The 27,138-nt window shown below is 52.4% G+C and overlaps 1 protein-coding gene across 3 annotated transcripts in view; it reads left to right on the plus strand.

Annotated features, from left to right (window-relative positions):
• The window catches only part of CTNNBIP1 (catenin beta interacting protein 1), a 66,352-nt gene extending 43,895 nt beyond the window's left edge, over positions 1 to 22,457 (plus strand). For all 3 annotated transcript variants that reach the window (XM_033228449.1, XM_033228448.1, XM_033228447.1), the window contains exon 5: positions 19,954 to 22,457. In XM_033228449.1, coding sequence (XP_033084340.1) covers positions 19,954 to 20,012 — 59 coding nt within the window. In that variant the 3' untranslated portion in view covers positions 20,013 to 22,457. The remainder of the gene's footprint in view (positions 1 to 19,953) is intronic.
• Positions 22,458 to 27,138: the final 4,681 nt, after the last annotated feature.

The following is a 27,138-nucleotide window of genomic DNA, read 5'->3' on the forward strand; positions in this document are numbered from 1 at the left end:
AAAAAGCAGCAACAGGCCGGGTGCTGTGGCTCATGCCTGTAATCCCAGCACTTTGGGAGGCCAAGGCGGGTGGATCACCTGAGGTCAGGCGTTCGAGACCAGCCTGGCCAGCATGGTGAAACCCCATCTCTACTAAAAATACAAAATTTAGCTGGGCATAGTAGCATGCACCTGTAATTCCAGCTACTCGGGAGGCTAAGGCAGGAGAATCACTTGAACCCAGGAGGCAGAGGCTGCAGTGCGCCGAGATCTCACTACTGCATGTCCAGCCTGGGCAACAGAGCAAGACTCCATCTCAAAAAAAAAAAAAAAAAAAAGCCAGACGTCGTGGCGGGTGCCTGTGGTCCCAGCTGCTCAGGAGGCTGAGGCAGGAGGATGGCCATGAACCCAGGAGACGGAGCTTGCAGTGAGCTGAGATCATGCCACTGCACTCCATCCTGGGCGACAGAGCGAGACTCCGTCTCAAACAACAATAAAAAATTGTTAGGGGGATAGGACTATATAAGAAACTTCAACTTTCCAAGTCCCACATTTTTGTAAAACAAATATTTTAACATTGTACATTTGTTTCTTTGTCATAAGGGAAAGTTAAAATATTTTAGGAGAACTCTTTATCTTGCCTACCTGAACCAACAGTTGAGAATAAAAATGAACTCTGCCAAGTTGTTGAGGAAAGTCAGTGACCCCACTTAGCTGTTGACCTTGCCCTGAAACTGCTGAGCAGTTGGAGCAAGCCGGCAGCTGTGACCAACTGTGTGGGCCGTGGAGTCTGGGCCCTTCTGGGTGGTTGGTGTCCACAGCTACTTCTTCCTCTGGAGAGAGGGCCCCTGGAGCTGAAGCTGGAGCCGGGGAGGACCCCAGGGAATTGTTGGGGAATAGGTGGTAGGAGTCATTCCCTGCTGCTGGGGCGCCCTGTGGACTGCCCCTACCTCTGTAGCGATACCTCTGACCTGGCTGTCGGGGCCTGAGCCACACAGGAGACCTGAGTTGCAGGAGGCTCTGAGAATTCTGTGGACTGGGAGTGGAGAGGGGAGGGGTCAGCTATGCCTGGAAGCGTTTCACAAGCATAGTATTTTCTTTGCGAGCCTAATGACACCACAAACAACAATAACAACAGAACTGCAGTCAACCCATTCCCATAGTGGACTTACCATGTGAGGGCAGGACCCTGCATCTCTGCCTGCGCCATGTGGCCAAATGGATCTCTGTTAAAATCTCACCTGCCCACCTTCTCCATCGCAGAGCCAATCTCAGCTGATGCTGCAGGGTCCTGCTGTCAGGGGCTGAGACACTGCTTAGGTGGCAGAAGCCCTGGATTGTTGTCTCCAGGGATTGGGGTAGGATGCAGGGGCCAGAGCAGGGTGCAGGGACTGCCATGATGAACTCCAAAGGTCTGGAGCCTGCAGGTAATGGCCTGCCGTGCACCTCCTGCCCACTAGGTGGCGCTGTCACTCAGCAAATGCTCCAGGCTGCTCTAAGTGTTCCCTGAGCCAGAGGAGACTCCATGTCCCCGGGGACTCCCCTAGCAGGGTGTCTGAGGCAGACCCTCCGACAGACAGCACCCGACATTGGTTCTGAGGGTTTGGCCGCCACCTTTAGCCCTGCACATGCTTCCCCTCCAGGGCTGGAGGGGTCTGGTACCTAGGGCACTGCTCCTTTCCTTGAGGCCCAGGGAGGGGGCCATAGACACCCCTTTACCGCCCACCCTTTGATTCTTTCCTCAGTCACATTTGTTGAGTATCTGTGGGGAGCCAGGCAGGTGCTGGAGACCCTGGGGTGGGGGCCTACCCTTAAGGCCTCACCAGGTGGTTCCAGCAGAGGCCCCAGTGGCCCGCCAGTTCCCAGCCTGCCTGGCCTCTGCTGGGCTGAGACCACCAATGACAGCCTCCTTTCCTTCCCTTGTCCTTCACGTCACCCCCACCAGCTGTTTTCCACTCCCTTCCCTCAGTCACACTGGCATCCTCCAGGGTTGCCCCCTGTCTTCTGCCTGTCCCACACGCACTCCTGTGACCTCAACCGACAGCATGGTCCGCTGACTGTTGGCCAGCATACCCACAGCCACCCGTGCCCAGCCACGTGGATTTTCCACCTGTGCTCTGCCCTGACCAGTGCCCAGCAAGTATGCAGCACCTGAGGACTCAGCCTGGACTCCTCTCTTCCCCAGGAACCTGACTGATGACTGAGTCCATCCTCAGGCTCCTCGGACCTGCTTCATTCTCTCCCTCTCCTTTCGAGCCCCCTCTTGGACTGAGCCCGTATTCACTCTTGTCTCACTGCTTTAGATCACTCCTATCTGGCATCTCGACTTGGCATCTTGCCCCCTCAGGTCTGCCCTCTACCCCCAGACAGCTGGGGAGACTTTTGGAGGTTTAGAGTGACATTAGTGGGTCTCTACTCAACTTTTTTTTTTTTTTGGAGAAGGCATTTTGCTCTGTTGCCTAGGCTGGAGTGCAGTGGCGGAATCTCAGCTCACGGCACCCCCCGTCTTCCCAGTTCAAGTGTTTCTCCTGCCTCAGCCTCTCGAGTAGCTGGGGTTACAGGTGCCCGCCACCATACTCAGTGAATTAGAGATGGAGTTTCACCATGTTGCCCGGGCTGGTCTCAAACTCCTGACCTCCGATGATCCACACACCTTGGCCTCCCAAAGTGCTGGGATTATAGGCAGGAGCCACCATACCTGGCCTCCACCCGATTTAAAATCATTCGGTGGCTCCCCACTGCCTTGAAGATAAAATCCAGCCCCTTTAGCTTGGCGAGCAAGACCTGACCTCACACTGTAAAGGGCCGTAGTGAATGGCCGTGTTCATGCCTTTCTGCCACTGCATTTGCCTCTTGGCCACCAGGAACCAGCCTACATCCCCACCTTGCTCCCCTGCCCCCTGCAGCCTGGGCCAGGCCCTCCTGTCACATGTGCATGCACCTTGGCTGTGCTACACCCACACTGTCTCCTAATCCATCTGTTGACCAGACTCTGAGCTCCTTGAGCTTGGAACTGTGGCTTCTGTCTTATTATTTGTGGGGGTGGGACCACAAGGGTGTCTAAGCAGACCTGGCAACCAGGGGAACTCAGTACTTCTCAGGAAGATTGCCCGGCTGAGAAGGGGCAGCTGCAGGAATGGGGAGGGCCAGAGCTTCCCGAAGCAGGCCCTGTGGAGTGCTGAGTCCAGGCCTCTCTCATGGCCAGTGTGGCTCCCTCTAACGGGTAATGATTTTTTTTTCCCAGTTATGGAATTGTGCATAGTCATTGTAAAAAACTGGGGAATGAGAGAAAGAGCCGAGAAGTTTGAAACATTGAATCCTACTACATAGCCGTAATCTCTCTTACCCTTTGTTAAGTTTCCTGTCATCCTTTCACAAACATGCATACATTGATAGCACAAGGCCGGGACTATGAAGATTTTAATACCTTAATACCCCCCTCCCTTTTTTTTTTTGAGACGGAGTCTCACTCTGTCGCCCAGGCTGGAGCGCAGTGGCCGGATCTCAGCTTGCTGCAAGCTCCGCCTCCCGGGTTTACGCCATTCTCCTGCCTCAGCCTCCTGAGTAGCTGGGAGTACAGGCGCCCGCCACCTCGCCCGGCTAGTTTTTTGTATTTTTTTAGTAGAGACGGGGTTTCACTGTGTTAGCCAGGGTGGTTTCAATCTCCTGACCTCGTGATCCACCTGTCTCGGCCTCCCAAAGTGCTGGGATTACAGGCTTGAGCCACCGTGCCCAGCCGTTTTTTTTGAGATAGAGTCTTGCTCTGTCGCCCAGGCTGGAGTGCAGTGGCGCAATCTCGGTTCACTGCAAACTCCACCTCCCAGGTTCACACCATTCTCCTGCCTCAGCCTCCCGAGTAGCTGGGACTACAGGTGCCCGCCATCACACCTAGCTAATTTTTTGTATTTTTTTTTTTTTTTTAGTAGAGATGGGGTTTCACCTTGTTAACCAGGATGGTCTCAATCTCCTGACCTCATGAGCCACCCACCTCGACCTCCCAAAGTGCTGGGATTATAGGCGTGAACTACTGCACCCAGCTTTAATACCCATTTTTAACATGCATTTTTTACTTATGATAATTTTGCTATGCTCTTAAATAATTTCCAATAAAACTTTTTTTTTTTTTCTTTTTTTTGAGACGGAGTCTTACTCTGTCGCCCAGGCTGGAGTGCAGTGTTGCTATCTTGGCTCACTGCAACCTCAGCCTCACAGGTTCAAGCAATTATCTTACCTCAGCCTCCCAAGTAACTGGGATTACAGGCGCATGCCACCATGCCCAGCTAATTTTTGTATATTTAGTAGGGATGGGGTTTCACCATGTTAGCCAGGCTGGTTTCAAACTCCTGACCTCACGTGATCTGCCCACCTTGGCCTCCCAAGGTGCTGGGATTATAGGCATGAGCTACTGCACCCAGCCCGGTCACATGCTTTTTTAAGCAGGATGGTGTTTACTTGAGGAACAGGTATGATTTGGGCAGTTAGGTATTTCAGAAAGGGGCAGAACAAATGGGGAACACCTTCTGCTGCATTTTTACCCTGGGCCCTCCACCTATGGGTGCCTTCCGATATGCTGGTTCCCTGAAAACTCCGGGTCTCTTCTTGCCTCAGTGCCGCACTGGGGTGGTGCCCAGCAAGTACAGTTCCAGGCCTCTGATGGCTCTTTGAAAAGGCCACCCATGGCCAGTCACCTGTAGAACTGTCATCCTCCTACGGTGCCCCAGAATAGGCCTTTGCCCAGCCAGGCACGGTGGCTCATGCCTGTAATCTCAGCACTTTGGGAGGCTGAGGTGGGCAGATCACAAGGTCAGGAGATTGAGACCATCCTGGCTAACATGGCTAACATGGTGAAACTCCGTCTCTACTAAAAATACAAAAAATTAGCCGGGCGTGGTGGTGGGCGCCTGTAGTCCCAGCTACTCAGGAGACTGAGGCAGGAGAATGGCGTGAACCCAGAAGGCGGAGCTTGCAGTGAGCCGAGATTGCGCCATTGCACTACAGCCTGGGTGACAGAGTGAGACTCCATCTCGAAAAAAAAAAAAAAGAAAAAAGAATAGGCCCTTGTTGAGGTGTTGCTGAGAGAGACACTGCCTAGACTTGGCTCATTTTGTCAAGGAAGCTCCTTGTTTTTTCTCTGCCTGGGGACCTCTTGGGGCCATGTCCTGGTCTGCTGCTGCCCTTGTTGTCTCTGGGAGCTGTGTGCTGGCACGGGGGTTCCCAGGCTCGTTCCTGCCTCCACCTGATCACACTCTTTCTCCAGGAGACTTTCCAGGGAAGGTTCCCCCAGCTGCAGCCAGCCAGGCTTTCCCCTTTGGAAGTGAGGCTGCTGGTTCAGGGTCTGCTGCCAGGGAGCCTAAACTAGGTCAGTTGGCTTGAGGGTTACACTGGGAACCTTGTTAAAGTATCTGTGGTCACGGGTAGATCGGCAGAAACCAGGCTGTGAGGAAACAGCTTCTCCTTTCATAGAATGGCATGAGGGAGACAGCTCTCTGCTCCCTTGACCCCCTCAGCGGCCCTGCCCTGTTTTAGGGGTGGTGGCCTGATCTCCATGTTACAGCTCAGGGTGGAAAGTTCTTCCTGGAATCCCCCTCAACAGCCTTCCAGCCTCTGTTCTTTCACTTCCTTCACGAAGCCCTCTCCGACCCCTTCCAAGTCAGCATGTGCCCTGGAGCTCCATGCCAGTCTTACTTACCTCGGGAGCCCCTCGGGGCCAGGGTCTGGGCCGTGTTCACCATCACACATGAGTCCTCCGTCCCGCCCCTTGTGCAGTGTAGGTGTCTGCTGGATGGATGCCTGGACTGCGCCTTCCAGGGCCAGGCTGCTCGAGCAACTCCTCCCTGGGGGCAGCTGGCTGGGCCCCTCCTTTGCACCAGCCCGGTGCTGTGCAGGTGATCTGCTGGGCTTTCTGGGTCCCCTGTCTCCCCGAGTGTGGCTTGGAGGCTTCTCCCAGAGGCTCCAGGCGGTAACAGATGCTGCACCAAAATTACAGTCAGGCCCAGGGAGAATTCTAGTCTATGGGATGGGAAGCTAATCTTTTTTAACTTTAATCAACACTTACTTGAGAATTACCTGTAACCTAATAACAAAATTGAACCCAAAATCACCTATATATTGAATTGAACAGAAATCTGCCAGGAGGATTTGGCGTATAAGTTGTGTCCCTGAAAAAGGGGGAGAAAGTATCCCGAGAAAGGCGAGGACTGTGCTGAAGTGCAGGGCTGGCCGCTTACTCAGCACCTGGCTGCAGCTCCAGAGAGGGTCGCTTTGACCCCATCACCCAGCGTCATGGGTTCTGTTGTTTAGAACTGAAAACAGACGCCCGAATGGCCTCAGAGAAGTCCTTGTGTGACTCTACATTTCCCCCTCTCAAGCCTCAGTAAGAGGCAGGCCCTGTCAGAGAGGGGCATTGAGGGCTGCTCCATCCAATGGCTGGACAGTTCCGCTCACATCAGCCCACAGTTGCTGTGTGCTAGGCACGGTGCCACCCCGCAGCACTCCCTGTGACCTCCTGGACCAGCAGAGCAGACGGGCGTGTAAACTGATGCATAAAGGGCTTTGGGCTGAGGGAGGGGAGACCACCTAGGAAGCCATAGAGAAGAGGTGCTGTTTGTATGGGGCCTTGGAGAATGCATGCGGATGTGCATGTAGACAAACTGGTGGGAAGGATGCTACAGGATTCTCCTCCAGAATGCTGCGCAAGAAGGCATGACAGCTTGGGGTCGGGTGGAGGTCAGGGGACAGTCTATAGCACTGAGTTCTCAGAGCATGCTCTACACATTTGCACACCTCAATCACTGAGGGTGCGTGTTAAAATTCAGACTCTTGGGCCCTGCCATAGCCCCAGGATGCCTGCCAGCTGAGTCTGGGAATCTGCATTTTATGCAAGCTCCCAAGGTGACTCAATTCTGATGCCCACTAAAATTTGAGAATATGCAAGGATGGGGCAGGCACGGTGGCACATGCCTGTAATCCCAACACTTTGGGAGGCTGAGGTAGGAGATCACTCGAGTCCAGGAGTTTGAGACCAGCCTGGGCAACATAGTGAGACCCCGTCTCTATTGAAGGTGTATATATAAAAGAAAAAGAAAAAAAGAGAGAGGATATGTCAGGGTTTTAGGTGAAGACCTGGTCATCTCCGTCCCTTCTTGGCAATCAAAGCTCCCTGGTCTATGAGAGCTTATATTTTGGGGAACCAAGGAGTTCGAATAAAGGGAATGACCACCTTACCTGGAAAGACATATCACAAAGGTCATATGTGTGTCAAGCTCAGCAGGGATGGGAGGGTGGGAACAGAGTGAGATGGATTTTGAGGAGCACATCAGAGCAGAGATAGAGCCCCAAGGTGCAACCCTGCGGGATGTCATTTATGATGCTTCATGCTGTGGGTGTTACCTGTGGCTAGATTGCAGATAGATTCATCACGTTTTGCAGATGAGTAAACTGAGGCTAGATGTGCAGGGACTTCCCCTGGGATACACAGCTAGTCGGAGTCAGACCCAGGCTGGGTATCAGCTCCAGGGTCTTGGTACTGGAGCACCACAAGGGACTCCAAGCCTGGGAGGGCCTTTAACTGCCTCCTGAGCTCTTGTTGGCTGTTCCACAAGGCCTGGTGTCTCTGCTGGGAGCTGGCTCAGCAGCTCAGCGACTCGGTGCACATCCACACAGCACTGGCTGCTGCAGTGCCACCACCCAGCAGCCTCCTGTGCCCGTCACGGTTGTCAGCCTGGAGCCCAGGAGGCCCCCCTGAGCCTGGTGCTGCTTTGGCTGCTAAGACCCTGGTGGATCAGTGACCGCCATCCCCATAGCAACCCGAGTGTCAAGCTGTCTCTGGGTAAAAGTCATCCCCTGGGGACTTGGGGGCATCAGAGCTGAGATGTATAGAACACCCAGCTCATAGCCCCAAGCTGCTGAAAACAGCACATGCCACAAGCAGGTCTTGGTTTGTCTGGGAGGAGGCCCAGTCCAGGGTAGTACCTGAGTTTTGTCCCCTTCAGAAATGTGTCCCTTTGGAGGAGTGTCTGGGTCCTGTTTTTCCAGGTAGCTTTTCCCTAGAGCTGGTAGTTCAGCCACTGCTATTTTGGATAGCCAGGTAGCAGATGCTAGTTGGTATTAATAGCAAGATTAATGAGCTCATGGGAGGAGGAGAAGGTACCACAACCAAAAACCATATGGTCGGAGAAGGGGATGAGACACAGTGGGCGTTGTCCTGGACACTTGGGAGCATGTGGTCGCATTCCCTCTCTAGCCTGGTCTGCCATGTGTGTCAAGGATGGGCCCTGGGCTTGCCAGGTGGCATTCCCTGGACAGTTGTGAAGCACTTAGCCAAAGTTAGCTCCCTCTGCTGAGGGTGACTCAAAGGGAGCTCCCTGCATCAGCCCTGAGAATTTGCAGACCCTGAAGATTTCAGGTTACATTTCTGAGTTTTCACGCCCCACATTTTTACCCTCTTTAGGAAGGAGTAAGGCTCGTGAGTTCAGGAGGCCTCCAGATACCTGACCCCAGAATGTCTGACACTGTCCAGGGAAGTTCTGGCCAGCAAGGAAGGAGGGTGGTGAGGATTTCAGTAGTGGTCTTGCAGGATGATGTGGCAGAAGCTCCCTGTCCCCAGGGCACATGGTTGTGGGGAGCTGGGCCTGGGAGAATCCTGATTCCTTTTTTTTTTTTTCTTGAGATATGAAGTCTTGCTCTATTGCTCATGCCAGAATGCAGAATGCAGTGGCACGATCTTGGCTCACTGCAACCTCCGCCTCCCAGGTTCAAGTGACTCTCCTGCCTCAGCTTCTCAAGTAGCTGGGACTACAGACATATGCCACCATGCCCAGCTAACTTTTGTATTTTTTTAGTGGAGACGGGGTTTCACCATGTTGGCCAGGCTGGTCTTGAACTCCTGACCTTAGGTGATCCACCCGCCTCGGCCTCTTAAAGTGCTGGGATTACAGGCATGAGCCACCACACCCAGCCTAGAATCCTAATTCTCAACTGGGTGATGCAGGAATGTCCATCTGTGACTGAAGTCCCCCTTTTTCTCCAGGGACATTGTACAAGGCTGTGCCCTGCCTGATCTGCGGAGCCTGCAGGGCCTGTGGCCTTTGGGAATTTAGCCAGACTTTTTTGTGCCCTCATCAATTTTGGAGGAAGGACTTGTGCTCAGGTCTGTTTTCTTTCTCCTTGGCCACCTCTGAGCACCTGTGCTGAGTTGGACTTTGCAGGATCCTGGATCTGGAGAAGTTCTGCAGGGTAGGAGGTCAGCTTGTCCCTCCCACACGTGGATGCCTTGGTGAAATGAAGGCAGGACCGAGCCCTCCTCTTGGCTGTGAAAGCAGACCCCACCATGTTGGATAGTCCAGGGAGGCACGGTGGAGGTGGAAACAGGGTCCACAGATCAGGGTCACAGGCCTTTGTCTACTACATTTCACCCATGTGGCCTGGGAATGGCTTGTTTCCAAGTTTGCAAATTAGGAGCTAGTGCAGCACTAGGCTCCGCCAAGATTTCCCCAACCAGGTCTGTGAAATGCCCTTGCTCCGTGGATTGGCCTTGGGGCTCTAGCACCTCCATGTTCCTCTTTTTCATCCACTATTGCTGACCCAGCTATAATCCTGCAGGGCCAATAGGAGCCTGCCCTGGCAGTTCAGGAAATGCATCGAGCTGGCCAGTATATTCAGGAAAAGACCTTTGAAGGACTTCAGCTTAAGAGTCTCGAATAGCAAGAGTGATTCTCAGCAGACTTTGGGAGTTGTCAGAGGCCCCCAGGAGGCTTTCTCCAAAAGCCTGAGTGAGTCAGGCCAGGCCTAGGGTGAGTGTTGGCGGGAGCAGAGCTGGTTCCAGCATGCTGGTGGGAGTTGGTCCTGAGCTCCCATTGTCTGTCTCCCGCCCCCGGTTAGGGGCCAGCTTCCCTTTTCTAAACTCCTGCATACTTGTCATTTTTTCTCCCCAGTCGATTGACTGGACTCCACTAAAGGGGCAAAGCTGCCTTGAGCATGGGATGGGAGGGCCTGCTGGACGCCCTGCCCTGGTTTAGAAAGCTACGCCCTTCCCAGTATCCTGGCCCTGGTTTCCAGGGCAGGTGAGCCAGGGGACTAGTGAGGTGTCTGGCAGGGCAGTAGGCAGAGATAGGGAGCAGGGGGCCAGGGCCAGGGCTTTTCTCAGGTTGACACTCTGGGTTCCATGTTGAATTATCTCCAAGGTGTCCCTGGGCTGCTTTGGTGGTGTTTTTAAGCCCTGGTTCGTAGTTCCATTCTGATGGAACTAAGACGCTAGGAGGCCAGATGAGCCTTAGTGCTCTGGGTAACTGGAGAGGTCCGTGGTTTCCTTTCTCCTTCTAGGGTGAAGTCATGGGCTTTGGAGTCTGGATCTGGGTCTTTTCTCTGCCTCTGATTCACTGAGTTGCTTTGTCTCTCTGAGTTTCAGGTTCCTCATCTATAAAGATTCATCCTGTGTCCCAGGTACTTGCCCAGATACTGTAACTATGTCAGTGAACAAAACCAAGTCCCTGATCACATGAGATGTACGTGCCAGTGGAGAAAGGAAGGTCAGCTCAATATAGAGCTCTGTGAATAGCACTGAGGGTGCCAAAGACCTCATTCACCTGAAGGACAGAGACACAAGGGTCATTTTGGAAGTTGTGTTCAGGGCGGGCCTCTATGAAGTGCAAGAACCATGAGATAAACTTGGAGAAGAGCATCAAGGCAACGAAGCGGCAGGTGCAAAGGCCCTGGGGTGCAAGGACTTGTGCTTGAAGTACAGCCAGGGGCCCATGTAGCTGGCACAGTGAGTGGTGAGAGGTGTGTTGTAAAGGGAGGTGAAGTGGCCATCAGAGACCAGTGTGTTTGGGTCCTGCAAGCCACAGTGAGGAGATGGGCGTTGGCCTTGAGTGTGATGAGCAGTCTTGCAGTAGAAGCTTCTGGAGGGTTTTGAGCAAAGGCATGGTAGGAGCTGACTTAGGTTTCTAACAACTTCTCCCTGGCTGTTATGTGGAGACTGGGCCATCAGGGACCAGCAAGAGGAGGTCAAGGCAAGCGGGGATTCAGGAGTCCCCCCACTCCGGACCAGGATGGTGGTGGCAGAAGTGATGATGTACTCAGCATCTACCTTATAAGTAGAGAAGTGGAGTCAATGGGATTTGCTGATGCATTGTGTGTGGAGTGTATGTGACAGAGGAATTGGGAAGACCCCAGGACTTCTGACCTGAGCAACAGGAAGGTGGAGGTGCCGTCAGCTGAGATGGGAGAGACTGTGGAGCAGGCTTGGCAGCTGCACCACCTGACACTCCCACCAGCAATGGATGAGGGTTCCAGTTGCTCCACAACCTGGCCAACACTTGTTCTCATCTGTCTTTTTGATTCTAGTAGATGTGAAATGGTTTATCATTATGGTTTTGGGTTTTTGTTGTTGTTTTTGAGAAGGAATCTTGGTCTGTCGCCCAGACTAGAGTACAGTGGCCGCTCTCAGCTCACTGCGACCTCCACCCCTCGAGTTGAAGAGATTCTCCTGCCTCATCTCCCGAGTAGCAGGGACTACAGGAGCGCACCACTATATCTGGCTAATTTTTGTATTTTTAGTAGAGACAGGATTTCACCATGTTGGATAGGCTGGTCTCAAACTCCTGACATCAGGTGATCTACCCGCCCTGGCCTCCCAAAGTGCAGAGATTACAGGTGTGAGCCACTGTGCCTGGCTTTTTTTTTTTTTTTTTTTTGAGACAGTTTCACTCTGTCACCCAGGCTGGAGTGCAGTAGCGTAATCTTGGCTCACTGCAACCTCCACCTCCTGGGTTCAAGCAATTCTTCTGTCTCTGCCTCTCAAGTAGCTGCAATTACAGCCACATGCCACTACGCCTGGCCAATTTTTGTATTTTCAATAGAGACGAGGTTTCATGATGTTGGCCAGGCTGGTCTCAAACTCCTGACCTCAGGTGATCCAACCGCCTTGGCCTCCCAAAGTGCTGGGATTACAGGCGTGAGCCACTGTGCCCGGCCTTGTTTTTTGTTTTGAGATGGAGACTCACTCTGTTGCCCAGGTTGGAGTGCAGTGATGTAATCTTGGCTCACTGCAACCTTCACCTTCTGGGTTCAAGCAATTCTCCTGCCTCAGCCTCCCAAGTAGTTGGGATTACAGGAGCACTCCACCATGCCCAGCTAATTTTTGTATGTTTAGTAGAGATGGGGTTTCGCCATGTTGGTCAAGCTGGCCTCAAACTCCTGACCTCAGGTGATCTGCCCATCTCAGCCTCCCAAAGTGCTGGGATTACAGGTGTGGGCCATCATGCCTGGCCTTGTTGTGGTTTTGATTTGCATTTCCGTAATGACAGATGATGTTGAGCATCTTTTCATGTGTTTATCGGCCATTTATATACCTTCTTTGGAGAAATGTCTGTTGAAGTCTTTGCCTTTTTTTTTTTTTTTTTTTTGAGACGGAGTCTCACTCTGTCGCCCAGGCTGGAGTGCAGTGGTGCAATCTAGGCTCACTACAAGCTGTACCTCCCGGGTTCACACCATTCTCCTGCCTCAGCCTCCCGAGTAGCTGGGACTACAGGCACTTGCCACCATGCCTGGCTAATTTTTTAGTAGAGATGAGGTTTCACCGTGTTAGCCAGGATGGTCTCAATATCCTGACCTCATGATCTGCCCATCTTGGGCAGGGATTACAGGCGTGAGCCACCAAGCCCAGCCACCCATTTTTTAAAATTGGGGTTTTTGAGAGTTTTTTTGTTTGTTTGTTTGTTTGTTTGTTTGTTTTTTGAGGCAGAGTCTCGCTCTGTCGCCCGGACTGGAGTGCAGTGGCCAGATCTCAGCTCACTGCAAGCTCCGCCTCCCGGGTTTACGCCATTCTCCTGCCTCAGCCTCCCGAGTAGCTGGGACTACAGGCGCCGGCCACCTCGCCCAGCTAGTTTTTGTATTTTTAGTAGAGACGGGGTTTCACCGTGTTAGCCGGGATGGTCTCGATCTCCTGACCTCGTGATCCGCCCGTCTCGGCCTCCCAAAGTGCTGGGATTACAGGCTTGAGCCACCGCGCCCGGCCGTTTGTTTGTTTTTTGAGATGGCATCTCACTCTGTCCCCCAGGCTGGAGTGCAGTGGCGTGATCTTGGCTCACCGCAACCTCTGCCTCCCAGGTTCAAGTGATTCTCCTGCCTCAGCCTCCTGACTAGCTGGGACTACAGGTTCGTGCCACCACACCCTGCTAATTTTTTATTTTTAGTAGAGATGGGGTTTCACCATGTTGGCCAGGCTGGTCTCAAACTCCTGACCTCAGGTGATCCACCCACCTTGGCCTTCCTCCAAAGTGCTGGAATTACAGTCATGAGCCACCTCACCCGGCCTGTTATTGAGTTTTTAAGAGTTCTTTATGAACTGGGCATGGTGGCTCATGCCTATAATCCCAACACGTTGGGAGGCCAACGTGGGTGGATCACCTGAGGTCAGGAGTTTTGAGACCAGCCTGGCCAACATGGTGAAACCCCATCTCTACTAAAAATAAAAAAATTATCCAGGCATGGTCGTGGGCGCCTGTAATCCCAGGTACTCTGGAGGCTGAGGCAGGAGAATTGCTTAAACACAGGAGGCAGAGGTTGCGGTGAGCTGAGATCACGCCACTGCCCTCCAGCCTGGGCAACAGAGCAAGACTCCCTCTTAAAAAAAAAAAAAAAAAAAAAGAGAGAGTTTTTTATGTATTTTGGGTAACAGTCCCTTACCAGATATATGATTTGTCAATATTTTCTTTCATTCTGTGTGTTGTCTTTTCACTTTCTCGATGACATCTTTTGAAACAGTAAAGTTTTTAATCTTGATAAAGTTCCATTTATCTTTTTCTTCTGTTGCTTGTGCTTTAGATATCATATCTAAGAAACCATCTCCTGCCAGGTGTGGAGGCTCATGCTTGTTATCCCAGTACTTTACATGGTAGAGGCAAGAGTTCAGGAGTTGGGCCCAGGAGTTCAAGGCCAGCCTAGGCAACACAGGAAGACACCTCATCTGTCAAAACAATTTTTTCTTTTTTCTTTTTTTTTTTGAGACAGAGTCTCACTCTGTCGCCCAGACTAGAATGCAGTGGTGCGATCTTAGCTCACTGCAACCTCCAGCTCCTGGGTTCAAACAATTCTCATGCCTCAGCTTCCCAAGTAGCTGGGACTACAGGCATGTGCCACCACGCCCAGCTAATTTTTTTTTGTATCTTTAGTAGAGGTGGGGTTTCACCATGTTGATCAGGCTGGTCTCAAACTCCTGACCTCAAGTGATCTGCCCACCTCGGCCAAAAAAAATTAATTAGCTGGGTGTAGCAGTGTGCGCCTGTGGTCCCAGCTACTCAGGAGACTGAGGTGAGAGAATCAATTGGGTCCAGAAGGTCAAGGCTGCACAGTGAGTGCTGATTGTACCACTGCACTCTAGCCTGGGCGACAGAGCAAGACCCTGTCCAAAAAAAAAAAATCATTTCCTGGCCAGGAGCGGTGGCTCAAGCCTGTAATCCCAGCACTTTGGGAGGCCGAGACGGGCGGATCACGAGGTCAGGAGATCGAGACCATCCTGGCTAACACGGTGAAACCCCGTCTCTACTAAAAAGTACAAAAAACTAGCCGGGCGAGGTGGCGGGCGCCTATAGTCCCAGCTACTCGGGAGGCTGAGGCAGGAGAATGGCGTGAACCCAGGAGGCGGAGCTTGCAGTGAGCTGAGATCCGGCCACTGCACTCCAGCTTGGGCAACAGAGCGAGACTCCGTTTCAAAAAAAAAAAAAAGAAATCATTTCCTAACCCAAGGTCATGAAAATTTGTTTCTATATTTTCTTCCAAGATTTTTCTAACTTTATCTCTTATATATAGGTCATTTATCCATTTCGGATTAATTTTTGTAGATGCGGCAAGGTAAAGGTCGAATTTCATCCTGTGCATGTGAATATCCAGTTGTCCCAGCATCTATTAGTTCAGTTCTTCCCCACTGAATTGTCTTGGCACCTTTGTCAAAAATCAACTGGCCATAGTTGGAGGGTTTATTTCTGAACGCTCATTTTTGTTCCACTGATCTACATGTCTGTCCTTATGTCAGTACCACCCAGTCTCATTGACCTTGCCTTTGTAGTAAGTTTTGAAATCGGGAAGTGTGAGTCAACTTGTTCTTCTTCTTCAAGGTGGTATTGGATGTTCTGGGTCCCTTGCCTTTCCATATGAATGTTAGGATCAACTTGTCAATTTCTACAAAAAAAAAAAGGCAGTTTTTAAAAACTCCCCAAGAAAGGGATTTTGATAGGGATCATGTATTGAATTTTATTCAGTAATGTTGTGTACTGTTCAAAGCACAAAAAATTTGCACTTTGTTAAATTTGTTCCTGTTTTATTATTATTAATGCAATTATAAGTTGAATCATTTTCTTAATTTTACTTTCAGATTGTTCATTGCTAGTGTATAAAAATACAATTGATTTTTGTAGATTGACCTTGTATCCTATACCTTTAACTTGTTTATTAGTTCTAATAGTTTTTTAGTGGGTCAGGTGCAGTGGCTCAAGCCTGTAATCCCAGCACTTTGGGAGGCCAAGATGGGTGGATCACTTGAGCTCAGGAGCTCGAGACCAACCTGGACAACATGGCAAAACCCCATCTCTACAAAAATACAAAAATTAGCCAGATGTGGTGGCACGCATCTATAGTCCCAGCTACTTGGGAGGTTGAAGTGGGAGGATTGCTTGAGCCTGGGAGGCGGAGGTTGCAGTGAGCCAAGATTATGCCACTGTACTCTGGCCTGGGTGACAGAGTGAGACCCTGTCTCAAAAAAAACACAATTTTTTTAGTGGATTCCTTATGATTTTCTACATATAAGATCATGTCATCTACAAATAGAGATAGTTTTACTTCTTCCTTTCCAATCTGGATGGCTTTTATCTCTTTTTCTTAACTTTCCTAACCTGGAATGAACCTTCAAGACAATATTGAATAAGAACAGTGAAAGCGGACATCCTTTTCTTGTTCATAATCTTGGTAGGGGAGAGCTTTCACCACAAATATGATAAGAGCTGTGGGATTTTCATAGATGACCTTTATCAGATTGAAGATATTCTCTTCTATTCTAGTTTGTTTTGTTTTGTTTTGTTTTGTTTTCAGACAGTGTTTCGCTCTTGTTGCCCAGGCTGGAGTACAATGGCATGATCTCAGCTCACTGCAACCTCCGCCTCCCAGGTTCAAGCAATTCTCCTGCCTCAGCCTTCCGAGTAGCTGGGATTATAGGCATGCGCCACCATGCCTGGCTAATTTTGTATTTTTAGTAGAGATGGGGTTTCACCATGTTGGTCAGGCTGGTCTCGAACTCTCGACCTCAAGTGATCTGCCCACCTCTGCCTCCCAAAGTGCTGGGATTACAGGCATGAGCCACCACGCCCAGCCTTGAGTGGTTTTATTATGTTGGATTTCATCAGCTGCTTTTCCTGTATGGTTTCTGTCCTTTATTCTATTGATACAGTGTTTTACAGTCATTGATTTTCAAATGTTAAACCAACCTTGCATTCCTGGGATAAATCTCACCTGGTCAGGGTATAGAATCCTTTTTGTATGTTGTTGTATTCAGTTTGCTGGCATTTTGTTGGGCATGTTTGCATCTATATTCATGTGAGATACTCATCTGTAGTTCTCTTTTCTTATGATCCTGTCATTGGGTTTTGACTATCCTTATCTTTTAATGTGTTAGAGTGTGGAACAGGAGAGACAGATCAACCTCTTCCCTCCTACGCTCACCTGCATCTAGTGGGAAGGGACAAATAGAAGCTCTGAGCCCAAGTTCAGACAGTGTCAGCAGAGGTACCAAGGGGGAAGACAGAGCTTCATCTGTAAAACAGGATAGGAAACCCAGCTGGCAGCCTGGAGGCAGTGGGCTGGCCTACTGCCTTCTTTGCAGTACATCTGGACAGTGAGAATACCTGAGGGAGCTGCCATATGCTGGCCTTCAAAGGAAAGACGGTAGGACTCAACCTCTGAGGTCCCTCCTGGCTCTAAAACTCCAGCTCGGAGGGATGGAGTCATGATCATAATGTAACAGCTCACCCTCCCTATTCGCTTACTGGCCCAAATTTCATAGAGAAGAGGAAAAGGGGACCAGTGTCCTCAGCCAGAAGCCTGTCAGGTTCATGGCTAGACCTTATTGAATGACAAATACCTGGCCGACCAGTGACAAGGATAGGTCAGAGAATGCTCTGGAAGAACTGAGAGCCTGCCTTCTTTTTGGTCCCAAAGGAAAGCAGATCCTTGTGGTAGAGCCTGGAAAACATCCTTAAGGAACAGAAGAGAGCACAGACAGGCCGCAGCTCTGCAGGCCTTTTCCTCTCTGCAGGGCTCCAGCAGCACAGTGGGAGGCTCTATAAATGCCACCAGGGAAGAGGGTGGCAGCTGGCAGTGTGGGAAGGGTAGGACTCTTGCAAATCCTTTACTTCAATTGTCTTGTTAAATAGCCATCAGAGTCCCTGTGTGACCTGGAGAAGATTACTTCCTTCCCACCCTCAGAGTGCAGGACAGGCACACACACTGGGAAGGCTGTGGAGTCAGGAGTCCTGGTCCCCAGGTCTGGGCTCCTCCGAGGAGCTAATGGCCCGTTCCCTCTATAGACGCACCATTCCCTCCTGGGGCATCCCGCGCTACTTTTGCGCCTGCAGCTCACCAAGAGGCCCAAGGTCCCTGAGCGAAAGCCCACGAGGCAGGCAGGGAGAGGAGCGAGCGAGCTGCCACCATCACTGCCACTAAGACATCTGCTGACAACTCCCCTTTCACAGACTCCTGCCGGCCCCCTTCTGATTAGCAAGCTGGGCAAGCAGCGCTCAGGAAAAGTCGGCATCTGTTAGGTAACCAACTCAGCTGCCATGCAGGGGATGATGTAATCTTGGATTCTGTGGTTGCTAGGAAAATTCTGCCTGCAGTGATATTGCGTGGTCCTAGGGCTCAGGCGAAAACAGAATGTTCCCGAGAAGACGGGAAGGATTCATAGGGCTTCCCAAATGAGGGAGCCCCATCCCAGGAAGCCAGACGACTCGCGCCCTCTTCTAGATGCTTCTTTCCCTTCTGAGCAATGGAGGTTGTGCTGGTAAAGCCAGAACCCCAAGAAGGCGGGCTGGCGGTGGGAGGTGACAAGGTTCATTCCCTTAGCAGCACCTTGGTGCTCTAGTGCCAGGTAGAAGGTGTGTCTTGTCATTGCATCTCTGTCTTTGGGCCCTCCGTCTCTGGCCCTCCCGATGACTGGGTGCATCCTCCCTCTCTTGGTAGAGCAGTTGGAAGGAGGTCATCACATGCTGGCTGTGGGGGAGACCCGGCTCACTGAGTGGGGGCCAGCTCACTCTGCCACTCCATTTCACACGCCAGGAGCCTCGCTTCACACCCCCCACACTGGCCCACCCTCGGTGGCCTTTTCTGTCTCTCCTGTTCCGATCCACCCCCTCCCAGAGAGAATGCCTGCAGTAGTACAGACAAGATGTCAGAAAGACCACGGCAGCCAGACTGGTACTTTTTGGGGCAAAGTGAAGATCTGCCCTTTTACAAAGGGGGCGAGAGTAGCAGGACCGGATCAGGGAGTCAGGGTGGGACCCTGCAGGTCACCTCCTGGCCCACGGCCCCTCCCCAGCCATATCAGCCCCTTCCTCCCCAGGCAGTTGTGGGTGTGGGCAGCGGGTCAGCATTTCGAGCTTTACCCTCCTGCCACTGCCTATCCTGGCCGCTCATCAGAACCTGTCCTCTGGAGAATAAGACAAAAGAAGTGATTTCACAAGTGCCTGGGCCAGAATCTCAAATTCAGGATTAAGAAAAAGAAAGATGGCTGGGCGTGGTGGCTCACGCCTGTAATCCCAACACTCTGGGAGGCCAAGGAGGGCAGATCACGAGGTCAGGAGATTGAGACCATCTTGGCTAACATGGCTAACATGGTGAAACTCCATCTCTACTAAAACTACAAAAAATTAGTTGGGCATGGTGGCAGGCGCCTGTAGTCCCAGCTACTCAGGAGGCTGAGGCAGGAGAATGGCGTGAACCTGGGAGGCGGAGCTTGCAGTGAGCTGAGATCCGGCCACTGCACTCCAGCCCGGGAGACAGAGCAAGACTCCGTCTCAAAAAAAAAAAAAGGAAAGAAAGGAAAAGAAAGGAAGAAAAAGAAAGATTGGCAGGGCACGGTGACTTACGCCTATAACCCCAGCACTTTGGGAGGCCAAGGTGGGTGGATCATGAGGTCAGGAGTTTTGAGAACAGCCTGACCAACATGGTGAAACCCCGTCTCTACTAAAAATACAAAAAAATTAGTCAGGTGTGGTGGCCTGTGCCTGTAATCCCAGCTGCTCAGGAGGCTGAGGCAGGAGAATTGCTTGAACCCGGGAGGCAGAGGTTGCAGTGAGCCGAGATTACGCCACTGTACTCCAGCCTGGGTGACAGAGCAAGACTCCGTTTCAAAAAAGAAAAAGAAGGATTGTGGGCATATCTGTCTCAGTCAGAGCCAGGTGGACAGTAGGCTGGACATGGGCCCGACCATGCTCCTTGGAAGAAGTGTTGGCTTTGGGTGAAGGAGAAGCTGCTGCAAAGAGGAATGGCTATTTAAAACTACAGTGAGCCAGACCCTCCAAAGGCATCAAGACGTGAGTCTTGAGAAGAAAGAGGGAGGTTCCCAGGGGCCACCCCGCCTCCGGCTTTGGTAACTCAAGAGCAAGGGCTGTGAGCAGAGCTGAGCCCTGCTCCAAGTCACCTGGGGCCTCATCATGGTTCACCTGTCAGCTGTGTAGACTTGAGCAAGCCTCTGAGTCTCACCCTGGCAGCCCTGCCTTGTAGCCCTACAGCACGGTTGCAGGCCTTGTCCCCAGCCAGGCTTCAGGGAAGACCAGAGGGCAGGAAGACTTCCTCAGAAGCACTTTGTCCTAGGAAAGTGCCGCGATCCTAGTAGACGGGAGCTCTAGCTTGGCCACAGCCTCCTTGCTTGTCCTGCTCACAAGCCAATGCTGGAAGCCCCATCAGCGATCCTTGTCCCCTTATCTGCAGGTGCAGAGGACGTGGTGATGGCGTTTTCCAGGTCAGAGACGGAAGACCGGAGGCAGTAGCTGCAAAGCCCTTGGAACACCCTGGATGCTGTTGAGGGCCAAGAGATCTATGTGGCTCCTGGGCCGGCTGAGTGGCAGCAGACCCCCTTGCCCCACCTCCCACTTCCCCTACCCAACCCTGCCCTGCCCCATCCCACCTCACAGCTACTCAGTGGGGCTGGCATCAAGGGAGACACCAGTGGTGCGTTTATGATTGGCTTAATGGGATGGACTTGTGATTGGCTGCAGGAAGAAACTTTTTTATTTTTTAAATCTTGACCAACAGAAACCTTTTATTTTTATTTCTGACTCTTATTTTTTTAAAAAATTTGCGCCTCGGTATCTGGCTTCCCTGGAAGCTCTCCGAGCTCTGGTGCTTTAGTGAGGTCATTTTTTAGAAATGTGAAGAGGTCTGATTGGCTGCTTAAACTGGAAAGGGACTGTGATTGGCTGGTTAATGGGAAACGGTTTTTTTCTTTGATTGGCTGCAGGTGTTCTGCTGATATCAACGGCTTCCCTATTTTGAATGCAGAAAACAGGGTCTGGGACATTAGTCGTTATATTTGACTTGAAAAGAAACCAAGTGCGCTTTGCAATATTTATTACACAAAGAACTTGCTGCTGCCTTCACATTTGGGGTTTGTGTTTGATTGGCTTTCGGTGCGTGTGTTTGGTTTCCCATTGGTTCACCCGTGACTCCTGTTGCCATGGATTCACCCCCCTCTGCTGCCGGCTCTGGGCCTGAGGGTCCACCTGGAGAGTACATTTGCTTTAATGAGTGCACCTGCCTCCACCAGCAAGGTGATCCCAAGGACCCTGAGCAGCTGGGAAGTTGGGCCCCCGAGGAGCCTTGTGTCGTCTTGACCCGAACAGCCCAGAGCCTAGAGGTAACCGTTAGGCGGGGTTGACGTGCATTGCCTGCACGAGCTGGCAACCAGCCAGCGTCCCTTGGTGAGAAAGGGATTGCCAAGACACCGTCCAGGCCCCACCAGCCGGGCCGGGCCCAGCAGAGGCTCACTACCCGGCTCTGTCCTCTTGGCCATCCCTCTGTGTACCACTTCCTGAGGCCTCATTCTGGGGTTCCTCTTGGAAAGGGGAGGAGCTTCTCCCGGTGTGAGACCCCAAAAGGCTCTGGAGGTCATCTAGCAGAGGACTCTGCTTGGGAGCCCAGAACCCACATAAAAGCCCCAGCTTGGCTCACAAGGCCCAGGAGACCTCCAGCTCTAAACACCAACCCCTGACCTACCCCAGCCAGGCTCCCACCTGTCTGCTGCCAGCGTAATACGTTCTGGCCAGCACTGGAGTTCACTCATTGGAGGCCCATGCCCTCCACTCCACTGCCTTTGGAAGGGTCTCTCTCCAGGTCAGCCTGGAAGGGACAGTGCCATTTGTTTACGAAGTGCCACTGGGACATCTGGCTGGGCCTTCACCAAGCAAGTCCCTTTGACTGGCCCTTAAGCCAAACTCAGGCCCAGAATTGGCACACTCAGTTCAGAATGGCAGTCCTGGAGGTGGGGGGTGAGGGGCGGTCTAGTGTTCCTGCAGGAACCCTAAGTCCTCCCACCTGCCACCGCCTTCCCTGGGAGGGAGGTGGTCCTCCTATCTCCCTGGATCACTGGCAGGTGTGGGATCTGGGGAGAGGGGTTGGAGAAAGATGCAGTCCTCAGGAAGGGGGCTGCCACTCTCCCCTACGCTGGTAGATGCTGAGGCCCCTAGGTGCCCAGAGCCAGGGGCACCCTCTCAGAACCAAATCTTTCCGCTTTCTTGGGGCTTGGGGCTCAGGCCATAGGGGCTCCTGAGTGTCATGAAGTGCACAGGAGCCAAATGACCGAGCCCTGGAGAGCCCCATGGTCAGTGGGTGGTTCACGCTGTGCTCTGGCACCATCAGCCTGTCCCAGATCGAGCATCAGGCTAAGACCCTGTGTCCTCTACCATGCACTCACCCCTAGCCCTGGTTAGCTGACAGTCAGCTGTGGGGAACACAGCTACAACCCTACCCTGGCAGGGACCTGAGAGCATCTTCTCAGGAGGGGCAGCGCATGTGTGCGTGTGCTGTGTGAGTGAGCACACCCATGTTCTCACTCAGATATACACGTGCACACACACACACTCTCCCAGCTCAGCGGCCTGGAGGTCTGACTGAGGCCCTGGGGAAAGGTGAGTTCTTTTCGTCTCCCTCCTCCAGGTCGTCGTGCCTGGAGTCGGGTGTCAAGGCCACACTGCTGGCTGCCCCCTTTTTGTACCAGTAGCTCCTATAAAGGGCCCACACCTGGTGGATACCTGGTTGAGTGTGTGGTCTCTGCCCCAGCCTGTCCTTGTCACGATCACAGGCCTTTTGTAACAATGACGACCCCAGCCTGTCTCATCTTCTGAAGAGGAAAAGTCAAAGTGTTGCTGTGGCTTCATATTTCAACTAAAATATATCTGTTGGAGAAAGAAATTAACAATAAAGAATTTTCATAGGTTGGTGTGTGAGCTGAGCTGGTTTCTTCCTCGGAATCAGGCGCTCTGACTGATTTCCCTACATCACGTGGGCTCTGCTGCTGCGGGGGCCCCTCCTTCCCAGGGAGGCGCAGCCAGGAAGGACAACACCAAATTTGATAAGTGTCTGTGACCTGAGCTGAGCTCAGGGTTTGGAAGAATTTCTAGATCTACCCAGCCCAGCTCGAGGGTCCTTAGGAAGGTTGAACCTCCTTTTTTACCTGAAGATTTTAAACATCATTCCAGATTCAACTGAGATCAGTAAACTTCAGAGGCAACCTCGTCCTTCCACACCTATGAAAAGACACTAAGCACTCCATAAGGGTGTGGGGATCCCACCATCCTAGGCACGGCAACATTCTGATGTGATGGCACCGGTCTTAGAATGCTTGTTACGGACACCCAAACAGAGTATCTGTCCCTTCCACCATCCCAGAAGTGGAAGATGTATTGGTTTTCAGCTGTATGTACAAGTTTGGAAGCTGAAATCATTTCTGCTTCAAGAATTTTTGCTTCGGAAGCATTTTCTAGAAATTTTCATTTCCACCCTTCATAAACCCATTTTTGGTTTTTTTTTTTTTTTTTTTTTTCCTATTTAGATAGTCTCACTGCTTCTATTTCTTTTCAAGAATTTCACTGGGTCCTAGAGGCTATGACGTTTACAGAATGTGAGTACAATGGCACAACCAACATCATTAAATCTTTGTGTTGGGGGAGATATTGGGTCTTTTAGCAGCCCATGCAGTAGCCAGATGCGCAAGCCCCTCTGGAACATTTCCAAAAATACCTTGTCCAGGCTTTGCTTGAATACTCCCTAGAGTTGGGGAGCTCACTACCTCACACATTAGTCCAGAGCATGTTCATGTAACCTATGCTTATCCTTATATTGAGTTGATCTATCTTTTTCTGTAACTTCTTGTCCAGAAAGGAGTTTGTAGTCATTGAGAGAAAGACAAATAAAGATCGCTGTGTTAACCAGAAGTTACGCAGAGACACACATCCAGGGGCTCATGCAGAATCCACCCCCTGCCCAGCACTCTGAGTGGCACCATCAGCCTTGTAGTTAATCAGCTCTTCTAAGCTGAGCCACTGAGTAGATCAAGGGACTGACCGGCTGGCCCTGGTCCCACCTGCCCAGCCCCCAGCAGAGAGCTTGGAAACCGGAGCCATGCGGCATCGTCCTCCCGGTGCTGTGTAACCTGTCTAAGCTGCCTAAACTGTCATGGGAAGTAGGCCACATAAATGAGTCAGGGACACTTCAACAGGCAAAGGAAAAACACTGGGGACAGCCTTGGGTCTTTCAGGCTCCCTCAGCCCACAAAGCAGGCAACCTCCTGGGTCACCTTCCCAGGTACAGGATGGGGTAATGACCCCAACAGGCAGTGTTGGGACTGCTGTGGCAAGAGACAGCAGGGGGCCAGGCTGAGCCTGGCGAGAGGGAGGCAGAGCTGCCAGGGACAGCAGGGGGCCAGGCTGAGCCTAGGGGGAAGGAGGCAGAGCCGCCAGAGACAGCAGAGGGCCAGGCTGAGCCTGGGGTGGGGGAGGCAGAGTGACCAGAGACAGCAGTGGGCCAGGCTGAGCCTGGGGTGGGGGAGGCAGAGTGACCAGAGACAGCAGTGGGCCAGGCTGAGCCTGGGGGGGGGAGGCAGAGTGACCCGAGACAGCAGTGGGCCAGGCTGAGCCTGGGGTGGGGAGGCAGAGCCGCCAGAGACAGCAGTGGGCCAGGCTGAGCCTGGGGTGGGGGAGGCAGAGTGACCCGAGAGAGCAGTGGGCCAGGCTGAGCCTGGGGTGGGGAGGCAGAGTGACCGAGACAGCAGTGGGCCAGGCTGAGCCTGGGGGGGGGAGGCAGAGTGACCAGAGACAGCAGTGGGCCAGGCTGAGCCTGGGGTGGGGAGGCAGAGTGACCCGAGACAGCAGTGGGCCAGGCTGAGCCTGGGGTGGGGAGGCAGAGTGACCCGAGACAGCAGTGGGCCAGGCTGAGCCTGGGGTGGGGAGGCAGAGTGACCCGAGACAGCAGTGGGCCAGGCTGAGCCTGGGGTGGGGAGGCAGAGTGACCCGAGACAGCAGTGGGCCAGGCTGAGCCTGGGGTGGGGGAGGCTGAGGAGTGTGCCTCTTGGTGTTTCCCAGGCCTGGGGGGCAGGCTGTTGAGAAGGAATGAAGCGCTTCTCCCCGTCCCTGCAGGTGAATACCAGCACTGAGAATCCAGGCTGGCCCCAGCCTTTAAAGAACGTCTTTTGTAGCAGGGAATTTGATCCCCTCCATTGGTGGTAGGGGGAACTCTGGTCCCAGGGGACCCCGACACCACTCACGTGCCGCTTTTGCTTGGGCAGGGCAGGTTCGTTTCTCTCCCTCCCTCCCTCCCTCTTCTGGGTTGCCCATGACCACCCAACCCTTTCCATTTCCCAGAGAATAAAATGCATCCAGACTAACCGACTAACCTGAGGCTGTGTTGAGAAAGCATTCCCCTGCTCTGCAGTGTCCACTGAAAGAACTTGATCTTCTGGGAAATAACTGATGTTCGAGAGATTTGGGGGAACTTGCATGGCAAGTTAGGGGTGAGTTCTAATTTGAAGAAAGTCCTTCTTAAGGGGACAAGGGCAGTGAAATGCCTTTTGAATATCAACTAGTATCTTGGTTTCACTTTTCTCCTTGACATTGGAACTTTCCCCATCACAGATGGTTCCCAGAGGGGCCTTCCAGTCCTGCCAGCATAGAAGTCATGAGCGCTCTTGTCAAAGGGATGAGCCACGCCCTACCAACCCTGCGCCATCTGCTCCTCTTCCAGAGCTCCTAGGTTAGGCATGTGTGCAACAGGTGGCTGTCCCTGTTTGCACACCTGTGGGAGCCCCGTCCCACCCTGCACGACCCCAAAGGAGGTGACTTCAGACCCAGAGCCTCTGAGAGTTTCCACTGCCTGACGCTTGGTCTTGACCATGCCACTTCCGGTGGAAGGAGGTGGATCTTCACAAACATCTTTGACAAGTGTCTCCTATGTCTCGGTCTTTTTTTTTTTTGAGACAGAGTCTCACTCTGTCACCCGGGCTGTAGTGTAGTGGCGCAATCTTGGCTCACTGCAGCCTCTGCTTCCTGGGTGCAAGCAGTTCTCCTGCCTCAGCCTCCCGAGTAGCTGGGATTACAGGCACCCACCACCACACCCAGCTAATTTTTGTATTTTTAGTAGAGACAGGGTTTCACCATGTTGGCCAGGCATGAGCCACCGGGCCCAGCCATGTGTCCCAGTGTTTTTTGTTTGTTTGTTTTTTGTTTTTTTGAGATGAGTCTTGCTCTGTCGCCCAGCCTGGAGTGCAGTGGCGCAATCTCGGCTCACTGCAAGCTCCACCTCCCGGGTTCAAGCCATTCTCCTGCCTCAGCCTCCCGAGTAGCTGGGACTACAGGCGCCTGCCACCATGCTCGGCTAATTTTTTTGTATTTTTAGTAGAGACGGGGTTTCACCGTGTTAGCCAGGATGGTCTCGATCTCCTGACCTCGTGATCCACCCGCGTTGGCCTCCCAAAGTGCTGGGATTATAGAGGCGTGAGGCACCGCGCCTGGCCGTGTCCCAGTCTTCATAACAGCTAATGTTGACTGGACGGTACCTGTGTGAAGGTGCTTGCTCAGTCACGTGCGAGTTACGTTCCTAGGCTGCCCCGAAGCTCCCTGGGCCTCTCTGAAGCCTCCCATGCGGACTTAGCACTTCACCTCCAAGCTGAGCTGGTTTTGCCAGAAGTTCCTCTTCCACTTCAAATCTTCGAGGTTTAGACTGTTTGCCCCCACAGCATAAATCTTTATATCCACCTAGCTGGGGGCTGGGGAGACATCATAGTTTAGAGTGGGAACTGTGGAGGCCGACTGGAGGCAGGACTCAATCTGTCACTTGGCAACTGTGTGACTTGGCATGAATGATGAACCTTATTGAAAAAAATGGAAAAAATAAGAGCATCAGGGCCATAGGCTGTTGGTGACAACTAATGAGATAATGTATATGACACGCTTAGCAGAGTGACCTGTGACCAGTGGGGGGTCAGGACATAGGGTTATTGTTAAGTCACCATAGCGGGTGTCCCTCCACCCCATCCTCTCGACTCACAAGTCACACAGAGCCAGGACTTGTCTGCAGCGTTTGGCGTGGGGAGGAGCACAGCCCCAGGTCCCGCGGGGTGCTTAGGAAACGCTTCTTTGATGAGAATGAAGGAGCCCAGATGATCCCTTTGTAGAAGCCAAGGCCAGAGCTGCCTCCAGCTCCGCAGCCCCTGCCCTGAGCCTCTCCCTCTGCTGAGCTGCTTTGCCTGGGGGACGGGCGCTCACTGGAGCACATCCCCTCCGCCTTCCCCAAAACCTGCCAGCTGAGGAGGGTGCCCCCTCAGGGTGGACTCTGTCACGGCTGAACAGGCAGGGAGGGACCTCGGCAGAGCCTGGGAGTGGGGGGGTGGAAGTCTTGTTTTCCAGGGACCCTCCTGCTCGCCTCGTGCTTAAACTCCAAATAGAATCACAGCCAGTCAGGAAAGGGGATAAAATTAAATCCTCGATCATGATCAAGTGGTTAAAAAAAAACCCATCACAGCCAGCGGCTTCTTCTCACTGCAGCCGGCTCTGCCTCAGAGCAAATAGGAGGAGGAGAAGGAAGAGGAGGAGGAAGACAGAGCCATTTTGGGCCCCAGCACCCCTC

The sequence above is a fragment of the Trachypithecus francoisi genome, unplaced genomic scaffold (assembly GCF_009764315.1).
Source record: "Trachypithecus francoisi isolate TF-2019V2 unplaced genomic scaffold, Tfra_2.0 Lachesis_group12, whole genome shotgun sequence".
Lineage (NCBI taxonomy): Eukaryota > Metazoa > Chordata > Mammalia > Primates > Cercopithecidae > Trachypithecus > Trachypithecus francoisi.